This window comes from Micromesistius poutassou (assembly GCF_964030765.1).
Source record: "Micromesistius poutassou genome assembly, chromosome: 23".
NCBI classification, from domain to species: Eukaryota; Metazoa; Chordata; class Actinopteri; order Gadiformes; family Gadidae; genus Micromesistius; species Micromesistius poutassou.
The window spans coordinates 5,072,794-5,096,457 of record NC_140293.1 but is presented as its reverse complement, the minus strand read 5'-3'; the positions used below and the strand labels follow the sequence as shown (position 1 = coordinate 5,096,457).

The 23,664-nt window shown below is 42.4% G+C and overlaps 2 protein-coding genes across 2 annotated transcripts; one reads left to right on the top strand and one right to left on the bottom strand.

The window, feature by feature from the left end:
• Nucleotides 1-232: 232 nt before the first annotated feature.
• LOC311368571 (uncharacterized protein) lies at nt 233-3,341 on the bottom strand. The gene is made up of 3 exons (XM_084487366.1): nt 2,975-3,341; nt 2,030-2,335; nt 233-1,224 (listed from the first exon to the last, which is right to left on the bottom strand). Exons 1-3 carry the CDS (start codon nt 3,107-3,109, stop codon nt 1,075-1,077), a joined length of 591 nt encoding a protein of 196 aa, XP_084343492.1. The 5' UTR covers nt 3,110-3,341; the 3' UTR covers nt 233-1,074.
• On the top strand, nt 3,108-23,493 carry LOC311368729 (uncharacterized protein; the record flags this gene model as incomplete). Its single annotated transcript, XM_084487515.1, has 13 exons — nt 3,108-3,156; nt 16,088-16,591; nt 17,678-17,696; nt 17,780-18,987; nt 19,088-19,152; nt 19,274-19,452; nt 20,079-21,031; nt 21,109-21,173; nt 21,306-21,478; nt 22,158-22,363; nt 22,512-22,573; nt 22,740-22,891; nt 22,987-23,493. The coding sequence occupies 4 exons, from the start codon at nt 3,108-3,110 to the stop codon at nt 18,861-18,863; spliced, it is 1,656 nt and encodes a 551-aa protein (XP_084343641.1). The 3' UTR covers nt 18,864-18,987; nt 19,088-19,152; nt 19,274-19,452; nt 20,079-21,031; nt 21,109-21,173; nt 21,306-21,478; nt 22,158-22,363; nt 22,512-22,573; nt 22,740-22,891; nt 22,987-23,493.
• Nucleotides 23,494-23,664: the final 171 nt, after the last annotated feature.

The window sequence follows — 23,664 nt, the reverse complement described above, 5'->3', positions numbered from 1 at the left end:
GTATCACGCTCTGTGTCCGATTGCCGTTGTGCAAATGTGTCTCAGTGATATCCAGTGTGTTATCCAGTGATGCAGTTGAAGTGGATAACATACTGGATATCATTATCGAATGATGCAGTTGAAGTGGACCCCTTGAACGGTTTAATTGAACGCACACATGGAGATGATATATACACAACTGGATTTTAATGTCATTTTAAACTACATTCAATGAATTATTAGTGTTGCTGATTGGATATAACTTCAACATTACATTGCATGAAAACAACAGGTTTGATATAACAATTCACAGCGCAGGTCATTCATTCTTAAAACATTCAGTCCATTTGACAACATCTCTGTGATGGTGATTTGAGTTTGGTTCAGTGTGAAACATTTATCTACAGGCTTCATCAATTCATCATCAAATCACTTCAACGTTGTGAACACAATATAGCAGCATTTTCAAGAATGAGAATACAATAACGCCAAGTGAACATACAGGACCCAGAAATCACACCAAGCTAAAAATAGTACTGGCACAGTAAAGTCTGAGCATACATCTATCTTGTTCACACTACGATAGCATATAGGGCTAGCCTGGTGTTACTATCTGCATGTTAAGTCACAGTTTATCAGTCAGTGAGTTCTGGCTACAATCTAGCAGGATTTCTAGTGTTAGTTGGAATAACTTAAAATATCTTCACTAAACCTATTCTAATTAAATAGTTCACCTTTAGTGAGTAAAGAAAATAAATATATTTAAAAAAGAAAACCACCAAAAATGCAACAACAATTGAAGAGAACATTTCCAAAAGAACGGCCAACAGTTTGGAAGTACAGGTCATTTTGACACGTGCCAGGGAAATACCAGTCTTAGTGAAGCTAGTAGAATTTGTTCAAGGGGCTTGTTAAACCTTTCTCAAAGCGTTCTCTTTGCAGGTTAACCAGAGAGGAACCATTCCTTCACATTAACTTCTTCCTTTCCTCTCTTTTTTTTAAATTCTTCTCAGCACATTCACACCCCGAGCTGGTTTAGTTTGGATACAGAATCCGTCGCGGTTCACATTCGGGCTTGGATAAAAAGAAACAGAGTTAGACGGCGACGTCCTCCTCTGTGTCGTGGCTCTGTGTGTGTATGTTGTGGAGGGTCGTCTTGGCATGGTCGGACCAGTGCAGTAGCTCCAGCAGCACGCGATACGTCCACATTTTGAGGGCAAAGGATCCCATCTCCCCATCCACCTCCTGCACGCAAGACAGCGGAAGAAGAAGAAGAAGAAGAAGATGAAGATAGCATTCGTCACACACGTCTGACCTGGCCCATTATCAAGTAACTAAGATGGGCCTACGAAGAACAACACAGAAAACCTTGAACTCAGTCATGTGTGACCAGGAAGCATTCAACCAAAAGCACAGAGCGAGCCGAGTATGTTTATTTATTAACTAAATTAAAAGGCTCAAACTCTACCACTATTTTGGCAACAGGTGGTGGAAAAACATTTCCAAACTTAATTTCAATGTCACAGCCGATGTGATTCTGAGTTGAACCAAGCAATCCGATTGGTCAACAACTAGACCCTTTAGAATATCTCCCATATCTGCATAACAGCTCACAATCTTTGCACAATAAATGTGTTTGATTACCAATTTGACTTATCTACAACACATCCTAATCAAACTGAATTGTACCGATTTCTTAACGTTCTGACGGGTCAAGAGTCATCAATCACCGGGATTACCTTTTAAACCAACACACGCTGCAAGTCAAGATAAGGACACACTCTATTGATCCGAACAGGAACCGGAGCAGGAATCAGCTTCATACTGAGTCAGGCCCGTTTTAAATGGTAACTTTGTTACCTTTAATGCTTTCCTGTATAATAAAAATAAATAAAAATAAATAAATCCCAGACAGGGGAAACGCGAAAAAGACTGTGGCATGTCACCGCCTCTCCACCTCCTGGCACGCAAACCACCCACAACAACACAACCCCTACGTCAACAACAACAACAACAACAACCCCTGCTCCTGCACCGGGGGGGGGGGTACCTCGGTGCAGGGGTTGTCGGGGGTGACCTCCGCGCCGCCCCCCCCCTCCTCCAGCAGCGCCCGGGTGCTGTGCAGCAGGTGCTTCAGCCTGCTGCGGACGCTCTTCCTCAAGGCCTCGTACTCCCCCTCCAGCTCCCCCATCTCCTCCTCCTCCCTCACGATGAGGCAGTGCAGCAGGCCCAGGCACTGGCGCAGGGCCGCGTGCAGCTCCTCCACCGCGGGGCCCCCGTCCAGGGCGTCCGGAGACGGGGGGACGATGCGTTCCCCGTCGGGGGTGTGGTCCGGCAGGAGGCTCTCCCGCTCTCTCTAGGGGACGGGGGACGGGGACCGGGGGAGGAGTTATAGTTTACGACGACAATAAACTACAAGATGACAAGAGGAGGAGAGCATGTGTGAGCATAGCTACAGCCCTGGTGTACGTGCGCACACACACACAGTATCAGTTCTTTAACAGTGGGGATAACATGGATGTAACCTCCGCTTGATTTGAGAAAATAAGTGTAAAATGCAAAGTGATCGAGGAGAAGCAGTGCAGTTGTGTCTTTAAGTTCAGCAGAAATGATGCATGCAGCGGAGGGCAACGACGACTTTGATTGTATTGATTTGATAAAAGCAGGGGTGAGGGGGGGGGGAGTGAGTGAGCCAGAGGATCCATTAGGACTCTTTCCATTAGGGTGAGCCGGTATGGGCGTTCGGGATGATTCAATTATGCACTGCAGCAGCAATCCATCCACCAGACTGCACATACAAAAGCCAACAACAACGCATAGCAGCAGCCGGTTAGACAGGCTATGAAACATAGCCATGATATATAAGTATGTGTATCACGCGGGAGGGGGCGACAGACATACTGGCACTGCCTGGGAAAGTAACGGGACGATGATCTATCAATCATAATCCAGCCAGGCGATAAAGGTAAACATGAGCGGGTCGACTTGTACTCACGTATAACTGGAGAAGTTGATCGCACTCCTGGTGCAGCAGCAGCGCCAGATCCACCGCTCTGGCCGTCCGGGACCGGCTAGGTGCGGGCATGTCGAGCAGGGCATCGAGGTCTGCCGTTATCTCCTGCTCGGCCATGTCGGACACGGACACGGACCTATTTAGGTGGCGAGGAACGGAGGGCGGTGAGTTGGATGAAATAACACCGGGACACCAATGTTATTTCCGTTGGGTCAACGTGAAACTCCCCGAAGATATCCACCACCTTTAGTGTTTTGAGGGTGTGCGATTCTAGAAAAGCATACACTTTTCTCCCCCAACCGGCTCTGCAGTTTCGTGTTCAGTATAGCATGCTTGTTTCGATGTTATGTTGCCATGAGCGCAACCCACGGTGCGATGGGGGTTTAATTCGTTCCGTGGGGCGTTTTTAGGGGGATGCACAGGAGATTTTGTTTGGTGACGTCACAGTATGACCATGTCTCCCCCCCCCCCCCCCCCCCCCCAACCCTTATCTCCCGACTCCCAATCCCCTATCTCCCGACCCCACAGTTGCTGCTCTCCATTTGTATTATAATGTATTATTAATGTATTATAATCCGTATTATAATGCATGCAACGTTCATCTCATCAACAGAAGGAACGACATTTACGTTCATGAATCAAGAGGCTAAATTGCAAGTTTGCAGCACAGTTTTGTGAATTGTGTGTCGGCCTAGGTAAAGAAAAAGATGACAAAAATGAGCACAGCAGGTTTGATCATCTTTATTCTACTAACGTAGGTAATATACTACGAGACATTTTAAATGCATTGAATCGCATCCACCAAATGCAAACGGGGCGCCGTTATGTATTGCAATATGTGTCGGACGGTGATGCAATCAAGAAGATGACTAATATAAAAAGCTGGCGGTGGTATTGGTGTGGTTCTCTGAACCGGAGAAGGATGGCACAAGAGAGGATCATGAGGTGGGCCCGTTCTGAAGAGCAGGGGCTAGAAAAGAGCGATAGTTACAACAGGTTGGAGAGATAGGGAAAGGAATATGGAGTGTGATACAATAATCAGAGAGATAGTTTACCCAAATCAACTCTCTAGATAGCCCCTGCAATGATTTCGATGAGTGCACACGCTGCACAGGTTAACTACGGAAGAGTATTAGGGTCACATGTTAAAAAAAAAAAAGTTCTGAGTTTAAAGTCAGACTTCTGACATGTTATTCACTGGTGATAATTACAATCGCGAACGTAGTACACTATATAACACAAGCAGACCGTAGCCCATCCTCGGTGAATATCTAGGTTGGCTGAGTGGACTGAGTGGGTCCATGTCTGCGTACCGAGGGCGCAGAGCACCGGTTGACCACCAGAGGGAGCCAGAGGACCGCCACGTCAGAGCCGCAGAGCACAGGTTGGCCACCAGAGGGAGACAGAGGACCGCCGCGTTTTTAAGGCAACTTGCAATGTCCTTCATAGCGCATCTTAAATCCGCAAATCAAATTAATTCCTCAAGTGAAATAAATAACTAGATCGAAATAAAATATAGAATTAGGGTGGATTATTATCAGATCCCATTAACCTTTAACTTTTGAATGTGTGTTTAATGTGGAAAAGATGTAACAATATTAGAGCAAAAATTAATCAATCTATGTTGTATTGAAAAATTGTGTCCAGTCAAAATTACTGATACTTAGGTTCACTATTTTACAGAGTCTACCTTACCTACGGTTTGGTTATATTAAGAACGTTTTACTAACTAGGTTATATTACTTCTAATGTAGGCTACTATAACTTAATCATTTACTATTACTATTTAGTTATAGGCTATATACAAATCGTTGAATCCAAAGGGACTTCTTTACAGTAAATTCTGATATAATTAATGCTTAAGGATGGCTCAATGGACTATCCAGTATCCATACCAGTATTTCACAATAATATCATTTGATATTATTATATAATTAATAGCCAAATTGGTGTTTGAAGTTAAAGTGAAACACTGGGACCGTCTGAAAACTTGATACACTGTCATTAGCAGACCCAGAATTGAATGACCTGTATTGAATTGTGTTTACTTGTAACAATAATAATTAAAACAGTAAATGAAAGTATTTGATGTTGTTTTTTTGTATCCACTTGTTTTACTTCTGTACAAGCACTTTGCAAACTCTCCAAAATGTGCACATTCATCATTACATACATTTTACAATACATAATTTCATTATATAATTTATGATTCCTAGTATTGCTGCACGCAACATCAATTTGATATTTAAAATGGGTTAAATTAAAGTCTAGCGACTATTCAAATGAGCAACACTCATCATAACTCCCCACGTTACGTGAGAAGCAGCGATAGTCACCCAATGTGTTCCACGGCCAGAACCGCAGCCGTACAGAGTTACCTTATCTACGGTGTGCATTGTGCACACATGGTGCCCGGAATGCACAGATCAGCCATGGAATGGAGACAATGCATGTGTCTGAATGGGGGCAGGTATTCTCTGTTTTTTTTTATCCTTTGTTACAGGTGGAGCCTAACCCTTCACCCCCTAGTGTGTGACGGAGACCGTTGTCATGGTAAACAATGATTTGAATGAAAACGTTTCCATTAGCGTCTATTTATATATGAGGTGATGATGTATGATCTTTAATGATCAATGATCTTACTGATGATCGGCATTATCAGCTGGACACATTAAGGTCCTTTTATTTCCCTGGACTGGATCAGTAGGATAACAATGGGTGGTGCTCTTGAGAGAGTGGTTTTCAGGTCCTATGACCAGACAGACAGACAGACAGACAGACAGACAGACAGAGACGTTGCATTGAACACTTAGAGGACATTAAATATTAATATGGAAGCTTTGCCCCATGGACCCCCCCACTGGTGGCTCTTGGCGGCCCCCAGACCTCGGCTCTCAGCTACCCTGTAGACAGCAAGCAAATCGGTTAGATCAAACTCTCTTTATCACGGCCGCTCCCACAGATGCACTGATCTGGCCTTTGTCTGTACATGAGTCTTTTCTGAGTCCTCGTACCGCGAAATGGAATCTGTTAGGTACATGGAAATGGGTTTGACACATAGGGGCCAGCTGGTATGTGGTGGCTTTTGGCGGGCCGGATGAAAGGAGTCAGTAGGGGTGAAACAATTACAGTAGGAGTGACATGTCCTTCAAATAGAAGGGCAGTGTGCGGCGATAAGAACAACGCAAAGACACGGGCCAAATCCCAACACTCCTCGATCCCATCCGCTCAAGTATGCTGACGTTTCTCTGCGTCACAAAGGTTAGAAATGACAGACCTTTACATTCTGTTTATGCTTTTCATTGCGAACTGACGTCGCAATCCACCGTATGGGGACCGTTGTTATGTTAAACCACTAGGGTTTTGTCACGTTCTGTCATGTTCTCTGTGTTGTAGACTTTTCCCCTCACAGAACATCTCCAGCCTGCAATGATGACACACGTGACATTTACATTTAGGGCATTTAGCAGACGCTTTTCATCCAAAGTGACTGAGAATGAGTACATTTGTCATAAAAAGGATGTCATAGTTAGGATGTTTATAGAACCAAGTGCAAAGCACTAACAACCGCTAGGTTAACCCATTCCCTGCATACCACAAAGATAGCTAGGATGAGATGCTACACAATGAAGTACTGTAACTAAATAAAACATACAATAAGTGTGTACATTAAGTGCCAGGATGTACAACATACAATAAGTAGGAGGGGTGGGACGGGATGGCTATGCAGAGTATTTTAACACATCTCATTCCTCTCATTCTTGTGTGTCTATGCGGTTATTAGGGGTCCTACGAACCGTAGGAACCCCATTGTATTCGTTAGTATTATTATTTTTATCCTGACTTTTTGGCTCCAAAAGTTAATATAAAATATATAATAAAAATTGGCAGGCTTGTAGAACTCGTAAAGTTAGTAAAGGAATCAAAAGATGGGCCATAATAAAACATAGGTGGCGCTATAATACAGCCTTGAAGTTCAGGAATTCAACAGGCTGCCATTACCACTAGGAAGGTGCAATTTGTATGAAACTTTATACATTCACCATTTGTCATGATGAACAACTTTCACATTGCAACCCATATGGTCAGACCATTGGGATATAGTGCAGTGACCACAACTTGACCAAACACCCACACATTAACTCCTTTGGTGCTGAAAGTGGGAAAAGCTGCAAATTGGCACACATGTACCAGGTCACTGTTGGACTATAGGGTGATTAACTAATAGCAATAAGGCAAAAGACAGCAGAGATATGCATTTTAAAGTGAAATACATGCATATGTATACAGCTCTACAACACGTTTAAACAGCTCCAACATTGCATCCAAAACACCTAGGCCCAGCTGTTGAATGTGGCTATTAAGAGGAGATTCCATAGTATACCCATGCCAAATTTGAAGACTATATCTGAAAAAACAACCAAAAAACATTTGTTTGAAGTTCTCCCTTCTGAACCATGGCCTCTGCAGGCTGGGCCTTAAAGGGGTAAACATGTTATTTCGCAAACATCCGTTTGACAGTAGATTTCGACACAGTAGGTTGGTGATTGTTTTGATATGTTAAGTGCCGGAAAAACAGTTTTTAAGGCATACCAATGCATATTACCATACCAACCAAGCTCACCATACCTCCACATAGGAAAGACTTATATTTCTCAAAATATACTCCAATCTGCCCTTGGCAGTCTACGGTCATACTGTCATACTGTCATGTCATACGGTCATACGGTCATACTGTCGTTCATACAGTCATACTGTCATACTGTTGGTCATACGGTCATACAGTAGGACCCCTTCATTGTTGCTTGCAACTATATTTAAATGTCTTTACATGAGTGATATGGGTGACATGTGTGACACGATAATGTGTGTGTGAGAGAGCTCTGATGCCTATGTTGCTGTCACAAGAGCTGCAGTCAAAGACAAATTGCTGCAGCGTAAATCAAGTCGACAGAAATGTTCTGGGGACATAAAATGGTGCTCCATCCAAGGCAGTAAAAAACTTGATTAAACACAAAATGTGAATAGGTGTGTAGGTGATGACATTCCCATTTTTAACATTTAACCCCCTGAAAAAAGGGTTTGAGGTAAAACCCGGTTTATTTTTCAATGATCTCATTCAAAGCTAATTCATGGCGACTGTGGTATCAGTGGTACATACTGTATGCTTCTTTGAAATGTGTGGCATGCGTGAGAATTAGAGAGACAGCGAGTGGGTTTGTATGGCTCTTTAGCATGCAGAAAACATATCTATGGTGCTTTAACACCTATTTACATTAGCTGGTAATAAATCATGCTCAATAACTAAAAAAAAACACCTTTTTATTCTTTTTTTCCTTGACAGTTTGACATCATTGATCGACGGCGGCCTCCCAACACCCACTGGGCCCGTGACATAAGGGCTTCAACGGAGAGAACGGAGCTCGTACGCACAGACACACTAACATTACATTTTACAACCATGAACTATTTCACCATCGTTTCTGTGTTCACCACACCTAAAGAATGCACACTAGCGGGTTGTCACAGCACAAAGCAACCCAGGATCTAATCTCCAATGACAAGCTTATCGAGACATCTACCCCATGCTCCTCCACGCACATGCTCAAAAGCATTCTCAGATATATATATCCCGTGGTCAAGCAGTCCTGGTGCACGGAAGCCCTGAAACAGCAGGTTAACACATCTTTATTTATAACCCTGCTCCACCGGAAGGACATTCTTAAGGGGTTGCACATGCTTACTGTCAAATGGAATTAGCACACAAAAAAAAGGCTCCTGGCATGGATCTGAGCACAATTCTGTTCTGTACCTGAATGTTCCTGGTTGGGGCTGAGCAACTGTAGCAAATAAATCCCCCCCTGGATCAGTAGTCATCTGTATGATCTGTATCTGAATGATATGAATCCCCCTGGGTCTGAAATAAAAAATAATTATATATATATATATATATATATATATATATATATATATATATATAATCTGTATCTGTTGGTGTGTATATTGGTGTGTGGCTGATGGAAAATGTTATGAGGTGTATTTAAATAAATTTAATCCAAGCAAAATAATGTGTTCAATTGATTGATTTATTACATTAGTCAAATGAATGTGAAGAGAACTACTTTCGTCAGGGGAATTTAAACTCATACCAGGGTTAACACTCATACAGGAACTAAAGAGGGTGATTTCTAAAGTGAAAACCATCTGATACAATCACCTCTTTGATTGCAACAATGGTAGCAGAAAGAGCAGGCTGTTCCGGTTCATCTGTGATGGCCTCTAATGCAACCTCTTACCTCAACCATCTTACCTCTGAATGCAAATGGTCAATTCTGTTATGTAGGTGTTCTGCAGTAACCTGGTATCTCCTTACAGATGGACAAAGTCATTATGCTATAGCCGAAAGATAACTCGCGCACTCACAAATTTAGAAATCTAAATTCCAAACAAGCAAACAAACAAGTTTTAGCCAATGTGTGTGATGTTATCAATTAGGTTAAGTCCATTAAAAAAAAAAAAATATATATATATATATAAATAAATAAATAAATAAAAGGTGCTAGCATGTTTTAGAATGTCTATGAAGTTTGATGTGGTGATTGAGTAGATGACTTTATTTATACCCACAGTAGACACAATGTGTAGTAGACACAATGTGCAGGAATGTATGCGTCACTGCGTCAGGTGTGGTGGACAGTGTGCCATCTCTCCTTTTGCTGTAAGGCGGAACTGTTTCAAATGAACAACATCGATGAACTGTTACTTGCATTAAAAAATAATCAAGAAATGTACACACTGGCTCTCGCTGTCTGTACAGCCTGGGATTGTCTGCAATTGTATTATACATATGAAAACATAAATCCTTGGACCAGTCACACTATCTCAGAAAGTCCCTCAAGTGTATGTGGACCAGCAGAGGAAGAGGGAGATCAGACTGCATCTGTAAGAACGGCAAAATAACGCAACGCGTTAATAGTTTAACGGACAATATTAAATTAATTGGAAATTATCCGAGACACAAGGCCCACTCAAAAGCCGATAATTATTCTCTGCCATGACCCCCACAATCTAGAAACCTCTCACAGCAACTAAGAACAACAGTGTTGAAGGGTGACTGCAAGTGAAACGGTCACAGTTTGAAATTTTCAGTTTGACTTTTGTCAAACTGTGTCCTTTTGGTTTCTTCTCCTATATGTCCTCAGTTATTATGTTATTTAACCTCTTCAGTCTTGATTGAGTTTGACCTGTTTTGATTGTGGATTGCATCATTCTGTGTATTTAATCCCTCCGTTTTGGTTGCCCTTTGTTTGATGATCCTATTCTGTAGCTAACCCAGTCTGGGTTAGCTAGCTTATCAACAACTAAGTGTCTTAGTTGTTGATAACTCCTTTTGTTTTACTTCAGAAAGTCTGCCAGTTCTTTTGGCTTGTTGCTTTTGTTAATCTTTTAATTTTTGTCTCTCATTTCCGAGCTCCAACTTGTCAGACATGGTGTACTTCATCGTTAATGTGAAGGAAATTATTATAAAACAGTTTTTTGCTGTGGTTATAGCACAATGGGGAATTGAACTGCTAATTTACTGATTAACTTAGATAGCTAGTGTTGACCTCCTCCACCCTCTATGTTTTCAAAAGTAGGATAAATTTATGTGACATTAGGTGTAATAATAGGTGACATTTCCTTTAAGTCACATGTTTGTCATGGAAGACTTCTATATCTTCTACCTCCCGGACTGCCAAGGCAGAAGGGAACTTTTCAGGCATGGGGAATGCATAAGAAACACGCCTTCGAAGGGGAACAATGGAATAATCTGATGCACGTGGACAATGAATCTGTGATGACTGACATTTTGCACCCTGTCTATCTGTCCTTAACTCATCTCAGAAAACCCTTGACACGTCATACTAACCCACCCATATAAGTGTGCGTGCCAACATCTCACTAGCAATTTGCACAGTTTGAGAGTTTGACAAGTGGATCCAATCTAAGCATTCAATCAAGATTTATATATTTTTTATTTAAGAAGGTGCCACAGACACATACATTTGAAACTTTGGAACTAAATTAAAGGTGAGTCCTTGATATTTTTATGTTTAATTACCTTTTAGGAACTGCATCATTGTATTATTTGCACACTTTTGCATGAATGCCCGTTAATATAATTTTACCACTGGATGGTGACACACTGAGGATGGAAGATTTTTTGACATTTTGGAACTGATTACCACTTAATTATGTTTAAATATGCCTAACTCTTAATATGTTAATGTTTAGTATGACCTTTTGAGTAGAATATTGGAGAGGAATACTGAAAGTCAAGTCACTTAAATTGAATAATGCACATAAAAGACTTAAATTACATTTTTCTAAGATTTTAACAATGCACACAAAGTGATGCTGGACAGGAACAGAACTGGGCAGAGTAGATCTTTCAAAAACTGGCTGGAAAAAACTTTACACATGTTTTTTTCTGATTATCACAGTTATTAACAGTAACAGTGAAGAAATGTCATAGATCACTGTGTTTAAGATAATAAAATACATTAATTGTGGTTCACTTGCACTTCAGAATTCACAGATTGTTAGTAAATGACAATGATGACAATGGCAGTGTATATTGCAACGTGACTGTGGAGTGAGTCAACATCTATTGGAGTTTACAGGAGAACATTCTTGTGTCAGTGATTCCAAATCATAGGGTTTGTGGTTTGAACTATTAGCAGATGTATACATCTGCTACATACATACATAATACATTGATTGTGTGACAACAAGAACAGCAAAGGAGACATCTAACAATGTAGAATTGTGGAATTGCCATTTTAGTCAATATTAAATATATAAATATGGATATGAAATTAAAGAATTAGGCGACATTGGACGTTTTTCCCGAAGGACTACTTTAATTTAATAGTTAATATAATATATAATGTTAATATAATATTAAATAATATTTAATATAAGTTATAATGCCACATTTATTTATTTCAGGGGAATTTTGTTTTGTATGCCACATTTATTTCCTCATGGCACATTTCCTTCTGGTTTATTCAAAAGAGTGGGCGTGGTTATCTCAGACTAGAGCAGGTGTACAGACTGGATCGAGGTCACGAGCATGTCAACTGGGACGTTCAGAGTCGGTCGTCCCACACCCGTGCTCGAAGTAACGTTGAGTCCTTGGACCTGTTCCACACAAACATGGGGCTGAATCAGTCCCAAACAATTGAAGACCTCGTCATCCATATCCATATCTTGAAGGGCGCTTATTTCCAAATAGGGACCGAGTATTTCTAAAAGGTCTTCAATAGGCTTCGAGGCACAATAGTAGCCGCCATCGATGCGCCATATTGTCCGCACTTGTCCCACCTTATTTTCAAGTGTCCCACCTTATTTTGTAAGTCATGTCCTTCCATCCGTCAGAAAACTGTTCAGTGATTCAGTGCTTTAGCTGTTTGAGATAACCACTCCCCCTCATTTGAATATACCAGACGGAAATGTGGCATTGAATTAATATATGTGGCATTAAATAATTATATGTGGCATTTAATAAATATATGTGGCATTAAATAATTATATGTGGCATTAAATAAATAAATGTGGCTTTAGGAAATAAAAGTTCCCTGAAATCAATAACTATAGCATGATGAACTAAAGGTCCCCTTAAATAAATAACAGTAGTCAACAATGTCTTGTCTATTTACGTATTTCATAGCTATATGTATTTATTCAATGACTCAAATGGCATTCCATACAGAATACTTTTGAAGGTGAGCTGCTCTCAAGCTTAAGGTTGAAGTCTCCCAAACATCCGACTATACAAAGTCACAATGGGTGGTCGCTTTAAAGTTCATCTTTCACATTAGACATTAGAGAAATTAACCTGTATCTGTCATAACTCTGATGACATGATCTGAGAGTTATGTGCATGCGTGTCGTGTCATGTCTTAGGCTTGTCACGGTATCCGGTTCACCGGTGTGATACGGTGATCATTACCGCCACACCGGTTTTTACAGAATTGTAACAGATTTCAATGAACGCAGTAGACCTATGTTAACAGAACGACATAGAACTGACATCGATTTCACTACATACTTGCCTGACGAGCACCTTTACAATGCGCTGAATAAAGTCCACAAACAATGGATTTGTGCAAAACACCACGAGGCTACCTGCAAAATGAAGGTGGACATAGCGTGGACTAATATAACTGCGATTCACTGCAAAGAGTTGTCAGCTCCCAACACATATGATGTCAAGTCTCGCGAGATGATGCTTCTATGCCAATTCCCGCTAATCTTGCCTCCTCGCTTCATGATTCCCCCTAGCGGCGAATACAAGCAACGGTAAATACTGTATTTTACAAATGTGTAAAAATGTGTGTGTGCCTACCGATAACAAAAAAAGAATACAGTGACAAGCTATGTGACTGAAAAGTTACAATAAAAGTGTGATTTATTTGATAATGTTGAATGTTTTCTTTCATCCTTAGGGTAAAAAAGAAGACAGAATGGATTTGAGAAGGAGAAAATCGGCATTTCTCTTTATTCTGGGTAGGTTCATACAATAATAAGAGAAGCTTTCAGGGCTGGCCCGAATACATACATTTTACATATTAAAATAGGAACCAGTTATTATTAGTAGGGAGAGCTTTTGGGCCTTTCTCCAACTTTGAAATAGATGCTAAATGCATTCATTATTGAAACCCTTCTAGACCCATTAACCCTCCCTCTTGCCGCAATCCATTTATTTTTATTGAAATCGACTAGTTGGAGCACCACCATGGAAAACTAAATCCCGGGGAGAATCCTACAACATTTAATAAATATTATCATTATTCCAACTAGCTCTTTTAACGTCTATCTATGTTGGTCTTGCTAATTCTCACACTGGACGACCACTCGTCAAACTACTAATACTAATGAAGGATTATTCAGTCGTTACATTTTCGGAATGAAACATCAACGGAAGCGGCAAAGAGAAGCATTCTCTGACTGAGGGAATCACGCATCCTTACATATTTGCTCATATCTTTTCATTTACACTTTATACAAAATACTTTAATACTAAATTGAGATTTAAATACCTACCTAATGAACGAACAAATATTAAAATATCCTGGCTCAGCACTAGAAAATAAAAGCGTGTGTAGGACATGATATGTATGATAAGTATGATTAAATTAAATTCCTATACATTTTAAGTAACATTTTAATGTGTTTTTCCAAATGAATGCAAAGTTGCCTTTCAATTGGCTTCCAATCCGATGACCATATCAGCGGAATCCTCCACCAGCATGGCACCAACCACTGGAGGTTCAACAACCACAGGAGGATCATCAACTACTGGAGGATCAACAACCACTGGAGGATCAACAACCACTGGAGGATCAACAACCACTGGAGTATCAACAACCACTGGGGGTTCAACAACAGGAGGATCAACAACCACTGGAGGATCAACAACCACTGGAGTATCAACAACCACTGGAGGATCAACAACCACTGGGGGTTCAACAACCACTGGAGGATCAACAACTGGAGGATCAACAACCACTGGAGGATCAACAACTGGAGGATCAACAACCACTGGAGTATCAACAACCACTGGAGGATCAACAACCACTGGGGGTTCAACAACAGGAGGATCAACAACCACTGGAGTATCAACAACCACTGGAGGATCAACAACCACTGGGGGTTCAACAACAGGAGGATCAACAACCACTGGAGGATCAACAACTGAAGGATCAACAACCACTGTAGGATCAACAACCACTGGAGTATCAACAACCACTGGAGTATCAACAACCACTGGAGGATCAACAACCACTGGAGGATCAACAACCACTGGAGGATCAACAACCACTGGAGTATCAACAACCACTGGAGGATCAACAACCACAGGAGGATCAACGACCACTGGAGTATCAACAACCACTGGAGTATCAACAACCACTGGAGGATCATCAACCACTGGAGGATCAGCAACCACTGGAGGATCAACAACAGGAGGATCAACAACCACTGGAGGATCAACAACCACTGGAGGATCATCAACCACTGGAGGATCAGCAACCACTGGAGGATCAACAACAGGAGGATCAACAACCACTGGAGGATCAACAACAGGAGGATCAACAACCACTGGAGGATCAACAACCACTGGAGGGTCAACAACCACTGGAGGATCAGCAACCACTGGAGGATCAACAACAGGAGGATCAACAACCACTGGAGGATCATCAACCACTGGAGGATCAGCAACCACTGGAGGATCAACAACAGGAGGATCAACAACCACTGGAGGATCAACAACCACTGGAGGATCATCAACCACTGGAGGATCAGCAACCACTGGAGGATCAACAACAGGAGGATCAACAACCACTGGAGGATCAACAACAGGAGGATCAACAACCACTGGAGGATCAACAACCACTGGAGGGTCAACAACCACTGGAGGATCAACAACCACTGGGGGTTCAACAACAGGAGGATCAACAACCACGGGAGGATCAACAACTGAAGGATCAACAACCACTGTAGGATCAACAACCACTGGAGTATCAACAACCACTGGAGGATCAACAACCACTGGGGGATCAACAACCACTGGAGGATCAACAACCACAGGAGGATCAACAACCACTGGAGGATCAACAACCACAGGAGGATCATCAACCACTGGGGGATCAACAACCACTGGAGGATCAACAACTGGAGGATCAACAACCACTGGAGTATCAACAACCACAGGAGGATCAACAACCACTGGAGGATCAACAACCACTGGAGTATCAACAACCACTGGAGGATCAACAACCACAGGAGGATCAACAACCACTGGAGTATCAACAACCACTGGAGGGTCAACAACCACCGGAGGGTCAACAACCACTGGAGGATCAACAACCACTGGAGTGTCAACAACCACTGGAGGATCAACAACCACTGGAGGATCAACAACCACTGGGGGTTCAACAACCACTGGAGGATCAACAACAGGAGGATCAACAACCACTGGAGGATCAACAACAGGAGGATCAACAACCACTGGAGTATCAACAACCACTGGAGGATCAACAACCACTGGAGGATCAACAACCACTGGAGGGTCAACAACCACTGGAGGGTCAACAACCACTGGAGGATCAACAACCACTGGAGTATCAACAACCACTGGAGGATCATCAACCACAGGAGGATCAACAACCACTGGAGGGTCAACAACCACCGGAGGGTCAACAACCACTGGAGGATCAACAACCACTGGAGTGTCAACAACCACTGGAGGATCAACAACCACTGGAGGGTCAACAACCACTGGAGGATCAACAACCACTGGAGGATCAACAACCACTGGAGTATCAACAACCACTGGAGGATCATCAACCACAGGAGGATCAACAACCACTGGAGGGTCAACAACCACCGGAGGGTCAACAACCACTGGGGGTTCAACAACCACTGGAGGATTAACAACCACTGGAGGATCAACAACCACTGGAGGATCAACAACCACTGGAGTATCAACAACCACTGGAGGATCAACAACCACTGGAGTATCAACAACCACTGGAGGGTCAACAACCACTGGGGGTTCAACAACCACTGGAGGATTAACAACCACTGGAGGATCAACAACCACTGGAGGATCAACAACCACTGGAGTATCAACAACCACTGGAGGATCAACAACCACTGGAGTATCAACAACCACTGGAGGGTCAACAACAGGAGTATCAACAACCACTGGAGTATCAACAACCACTGTAGGATCAACAACCACTGGAGGATCAACAACCACTGGAGGATCAACGACCACTGGAGTATCAACAACCACTGGAGGATCAACAACCACTGGAGTATCAACAACCACTGGAGGGTCAACAACCACTGGAGGATCAACAACCACTGGAGGATCAACAACCACTGGAGGATCAACAACCACTGGAGTATCAACAACCACTGGAGGATCAACAACCACTGGAGGATCAACAACCACTGGAGTTTCAACAACAACAGGATTATCAACAACCACTGGAGGATCAACAACCACAGGAGGATCAACAACCACTGGAGGATCAACAACAGGAGGATCAACAACCACTGGAGTATCAACAACCACTGGAGGATCAACAACAGGAGGATCAACAACCACAGGAGGATCAACAACCACTGGAGTATCAACAACCACTGGAGGATCAACAACCACAGGAGGATCAACAACCACTGGAGGGTCAACAACCACTGGAGGGTCAACAACCACTGGAGGATCAACAACCACTGGGGGTTCAACAACCACTGGAGGATCAACAACCACTGGAGGATCAACAACCACTGGGGGTTCAACAACAGGAGGATCAACAACAACAGGAGGATCAACAACCACTGGAGTATCAACAACCACTGGAGGATCAACAACTACTGGAGGGTCAACAACCACTGGAGTTTCAACAACCACTGGAGGATCAACAACCACTGGAGTATCAACAACCACTGGAGGATCAACAACCACTGGAGGATCAACAACCACTGGGGGTTCAACAACCACTGGAGTATCAACAACCACTGGAGTTTCAACAACAACAGGATTATCAACAACCACTGGAGGATCAACAACCACTGGAGGGTCAACAACCACTGGAGGATCAACAACCACTGGGGGTTCAACAACCACTGGAGGATCAACAACTACTGGAGGGTCAACAACCACTGGAGTATCAACAACCACTGGAGTATCAACAACCACTGGAGGATCAACAACCACTGGAGGATCAACAACAGGAGGATCAACAACAACTGGAGGATCATCAACCACTGGAGGATCAACAACCACTGGAGGATCAACAACCACTGGAGGATCAACAACCACTGGAGGATCAACAACCACAGGAGGATCAACGACCACTGGAGTATCAACAACCACTGGAGTATCAACAACAACTGGAGGATCAACAACCACTGGAGGATCAACAACCACTGGAGTATCAACAACTGGAGGATCAACAACCACTGTAGGATCAACAACCACTGGAGTTTCAACAACAGGAGGATCAACAACCACTGGAGTATCAACAACCACTGGAGGATCAACAACCACTGGAGGATCAACAACCACTGGAGGATCAACAACCACTGGAGTATCAACAACCACTGGAGTATCAACAACCACTGGAGGATCAACAACCACTGGGGGTTCAACAACAGGAGGATCAACAACAACTGGAGTTTCAACAACTGGAGGATCAACAACCACTGGAGGATCAACAACCACTGGAGGATCAACAACCACTGGAGTTTCAACAACTGGAGGATCAACAACCACTGGAGTATCAACAACCACTGGAGTATCAACAACCACTGGAGGATCAACAACCACTGGAGGATCAACAACAACTGGAGGATCAACAACCACTGGAGGATCAACAACCACTGGAGGATCAACAACCACTGGAGGATCAACAACCACTGGAGTTTTAACAACTGGAGGATCAACAACCACCAGAGGATCAACAACCACCGGAGGATCAACAACCACCGGAGGATCAACAACCACTGGAGTTTTAACAACAGGAGGATCAACAACCACTGGAGGATCAACAACCACTGGAGTATCAACAACCACTGGAGTTTTAACAACAGGAGGATCAACAACTGGAGGATCAACAACCACTGGAGTTTCAACAACTGGAGGATCAACAACCACCAGAGGATCAACAACCACCGGAGGATCAACAACCACTGGAGTATCAACAACAACAGGAGTATCAACAACAACAGGAAGATCAACAACCACTGGAGTATCAACAACAACAGGAGTATCAACAACAACAGGAAGATCAACAACTGGAGGGCCAACAACCACTAAAGCCCCTGCAATTATCACTCCGGTTTTTGTTTTCAGTGCACAATTTGGAGAGCAATTCATCCCTGAGTTTAATGATAGTACCTCGCCCGAATATATAGCGCTTGAGATAACAGTTGTGACAACGGTCAGTAAAAATAAATAATACTTGAACAATTATTTTTCAAATTTGCAATTTTGGAATAAATATAATGTTAGAATGTTAAATTCATTTTTTTTCCTTTCAGTTCAACGCGATCTACCGGGCTGAATTTGGCGCGCGGTTCATTCGGACAATTGTCCTCAGATTTAGGTAAAATTAATTGAGGAATTGGATTCTGAATGTTACAGAATCCAATTATTCAAAACTGTCTTTCATAAAGGAAAAAATACTATGTGACAAGACCTAATAATATTTTCTTCTTTTAACAAAGGGTCCCTGTGGTTCGATCCACCAATACTGAAGCAGATATACAGCTTGAGTTTCAGCCAACTGCTACTCCACAAGACATCCCACAGGCTGCCGATATTCGAAGTACCCTGGTCGACGGACTGAACGACCCGAACATAACCTCTAACCTCACTGTAGTTACTGAAAGCATTACTCTCCCAAGTATGTAAACATTTTGCAGGAAATTTTATAACATCGCTAGCCTACAATTTGGAATAATAGCAACCACAGGGAATACAGAAATGTAATTATAAAATTTCCGGGCTGCATTAAATACCCTTTATTTTGGTTTTACTTGCTTGTTAAGGACTGCAAGTTAATAAGCGCTACACTTTAGTAAATACACATTTCTCTTAAACCTGTGGAAGCCGTGTTGGTATTTCTGAGGCAAATTCCATGTCTTCTACATTGTAGTAGTATTAAAACAAAATGTCAGTTAGAGGTGTTTTAAGTATGATTTAAAAGCTATGATAAGAGTGTAAATTGTTAGGCATGTCAGTTATTAGTGAGTGAAATGGGCTGTGAGATTATAATTTCTGACCAACGTGGGCATCTCAGAAGCAGAAATCTCACGAAAGACCCATAAACAAGGGGATATTGTTTGATGGGAGCATCCACAGATTGTTTTACCAGGTGATAATCATTTCAGGGCTGGATATCGTGAGACAGATATGATGGATTGAACCACATTGTTTAACTATACATTTCAGAGTTGCTGTTTAAAAGATGTTTGAAATCATTAGAAAAAGCCTTTAAACTTTTCCACCCTTCAAATTTTGCTTTTTCAGCAACTCCAACAACTACCAGTTCTCCAACCACTACTGCTGGATTATCAACAAACACTGGAGGTTCAACCGCCACTCCTGGATCAACAACTGAAGGACCAACCACCACTGGAGGACCAACAACCACTGCAGTACCAACAACCACTGGAGGACCAACAACCACTGGAGGACCAACAACCACTGCAGTACCAACAACCACTGCAGGACCAACCACCACTGGAGGACCAACAACCACTGGAGGACCAACAACCACTGCAGGACCAACAACCACTGGAGGACCAACAACCACTGCTGGACCAACAACCACTGCAGGACCAACCACCACTGGAGGACCGACAACCACAGGAGGACCGACAACCACTGCAGGACCAACAACCACTGCAGGACCAACAACCACTGCAGGACCGACAACCACTGCAGGACCAACCACCACTGGAGGACCAACAACCACTGCAGGACCAACCACCACTGCAGGACCAACCACCACTGGAGGACCAACAACCACTGCAGTACCAACAACCACTGGAGGACCAACAACCACTGCAGGACCAACAACCACTGCAGGACCAACAACCACTGCAGGACCGACAACCACTGCAGGACCAACCACCACTGCAGTACCAACAACCACTGCAGGACCAACAACCACTGCAGGACCAACAACCACTGGAGGACCGACAACCACTGCAGGACCGACAACCACTGCAGGACCAACAACCACTGCAGGACCGACAACCACTGCAGTACCAACAACCACTGCAGGACCAACAACCACTGCAGGACCAACAACCACTGCAGGACCGACAACCACTGCAGTACCGACAACCGCTGCATCAACCGCAGCTCCTAGTCCAGTTGTTTTCACTGCCACATTACCAAGAAATCCATTCATTACTGCTTATTTAGATCCTTCTACGCCCCAATATATAGAGCTTGAAAACACAATTGTGACAGCGGTAAGTAAAAAACCAAATATTTTTGCATTTCATGCTACATATTAATTATGAAAGCTAAATCTGCTTTTTTTTTCCAGTGTGACGCGATCTACAGTGCAAGATTTGGCAACAGGTTCATTCGTACAATACTCCTCTTGTTTAGGTAAAATTAATGAATTAATCAATTCCATTCTGCATGTTATGCATGTTACAGAATCCAATTATCCAGAACCGTCTTTCAAGGAAAAGGAAAAATACAATGTGATCTTCATCTAAAAGATGTTTTCTTCTCTAGACGAGCGACCGCTAGGGTACGAACGGAAAATACAGAGGCAGAAGTACAGCTTCAGTTTCGGTCAACTGCAGATGTCCCACAGGATGCTGAAATTCAAACTGCCCTGGTCGAAGGACTGAATGACTCGAGCATTGCAGCTAACCTCACCATAGATACTGAAAGCATTAACATAAGTAAGTAAACACTTAAAGGATCTTCCACAACATTGCTAGCTTACAATTTGGAATAGCTGCAACAATGAAGATAAGAAATTTCCGGGCTTCATATAATACTGTATTTTTGGGTTTTACTTAATAATAATAATAATAATCATAAATTGATTTTATATAGCGCCTTTCAGGATACTCAAGGTCACTTCACAAGAGTGGGTGGTGAGGGTGTGTGTGTAGGCAAGTGAGTGAGAGTGCAAATGCGCAAGGCACTGGGTGGGGCCATAGGCCTCAGAGAAAAGGTGTGCTTTCGTGCTTTTTTACTTGCTTGACCAATGACCATGTGGAGACATAGCAAGTAGCACTTCTTTACCTTTTGTTAAGTCCTGCAAGTTACTAAGTGCTATAATTGTGCAAACCCTTTGAAGCTATTTTTCTATCTTTTAGAAAAATTCCATCTCTTCTACATTCTAGGAGTTTTATAACAAAATGTCAGTTAAAGCTGCTGTAGGGCTGATAGCTAAAAGCTATTATTTTAGCGTAGTTGTTGGAAATGGCCCTCCGTTAGCTATTAACGGGTGAAATGCTCTTTGAGAATACATTTCAGACCAACCTGGGAAATCTCAAAAGCAAGTCTGGTCCCAAAATGTTACACTATAGGATCCCTTTAAAGTTGACCACCCTTCATGTTTTGCTTTTGCAGACCCAAGTGCTGCAACTACCCGTGCTCCTACGACAACAGCGATAACCGGAGCTCCGACAACCGTTCCAGGTCCCGTTATCACTGCTGCACCGCAACTCACTTCCGTGAGGGTGGTGTTCAGATCGGCAGGAGAAACCTTCACAGACGATCTACTGAACTCATCTTCTGCAGCGTTTATTGCCCGGGCAGCGCTGTTGAAATCAGAAGTAAGAAGACAAAGTTTTTAACAAACTTTACTACTGTTAACCAAGTTTTGTAAAGTTTGTTTGTTATTTTTGTATGTCCCAAGGCAGCACAAGCAAGTATTTAGTTGAAGACTGGAGTAAACAATTTATTTCCTATGTATTTCCACAGCTCGAACCCTTTTTCAGTCGGGGTTTTGCCTCCTTTAGCACCATAAACGTGGTATCATTCAGGTAAGCATCCATTTGTGACTACTCGATACCTCAACACACATAATAATAATAATCATAATAATAATACATTTAATTGATATAACACCTTTCAAACTCAAGGACACTTGATACATATATCATAATCTTAATCACGAATATCATGTTGTCCTCTCTTCTCCCTCCTCAGCGATGGGTCGATCATCAACACCCTGGACTGTTTGTTCAACTCAAACTCAGTTCCTGATGGCACGCAGATTTCGAATGTGTTCACCACTGCAGCTCAAAGCATCACCGCCTTCAACATTGACACCAACAGTATAACTGTGGATGGCCAAGCAGGTAAGGAACACATGGTCAACCAGTGCCATCTCCATTATATCTGTGAACCTTTTCCTCTCGTTTTACATTGCTCTATGTTTTTTATTTATTTTCAGCTTCAACCGGAGTCACCCACAAGAGCAGTCTCCTCACTGCATTGGTGTTAGTGGCACTATCCTGGTGTCTCTCCAGACAGAGTTAGTGTCAGCTTGTCTGTCTATACCTGAACCTTGGGATGCACAATAAATATATGTCTGATTAATTATCGGACAGGAGGTGTATCTATTGGGCTGTATTAAAGACAATATGTACGTTACAAATTATATGTATTAAAGGAGCTAATGTAAGATAAATGTGACTTTCTCAGGTAATGAATTTATACTGGATGGGCTTTAAAGAAATATATCAGAAAGATTTCCATTGATTTAAGTTATTTGTGTGATGCTTGCATGTAGGTCTATTCATATTGTCTTATTCAACCATATTGTATTCTGTGGGATTATTTTGCCTTTAAATACCATTATCTTTATAAATGAAGCCATCGTTAAAGGTTATTTCTGAATTGTTTACACAAGTGGGATGAAGCAATAATAATAATAATAAAGTTTTATTTTGATACTACTATTCTTATTGATGGTTAGTACTAGGAATGTGAACCTGTTCCTAATTCCTTTGATATATTTATATTGCCGTCTCCGTATCAGAGCGTTAGAATTAGAAACTGCAGTACCCAGCATTCCCCTCCCGCCGGCAATTCCCGGAAAAGGAAAAAGCATGGATTAGTGTTTACAACA

Bases quoted from the DNA above. Each gene is read 5' to 3' on its own strand.
- LOC311368571 (XM_084487366.1), bottom strand. From the start codon at position 3,109: ATGGCCGAGCAGGAGATAACGGCAGACCTCGATGCCCTGCTCGACATG. The intron at 2,336-2,974 runs GTGAGTACAAGT...CCCGTCCCCTAG, and splicing joins ATCAACTTCTCCAGTTATAC to AGAGAGCGGGAGAGCCTCCT. The intron at 1,225-2,029 runs GTACCCCCCCCC...TCTTGCGTGCAG, and splicing joins CCGACAACCCCTGCACCGAG to GAGGTGGATGGGGAGATGGG.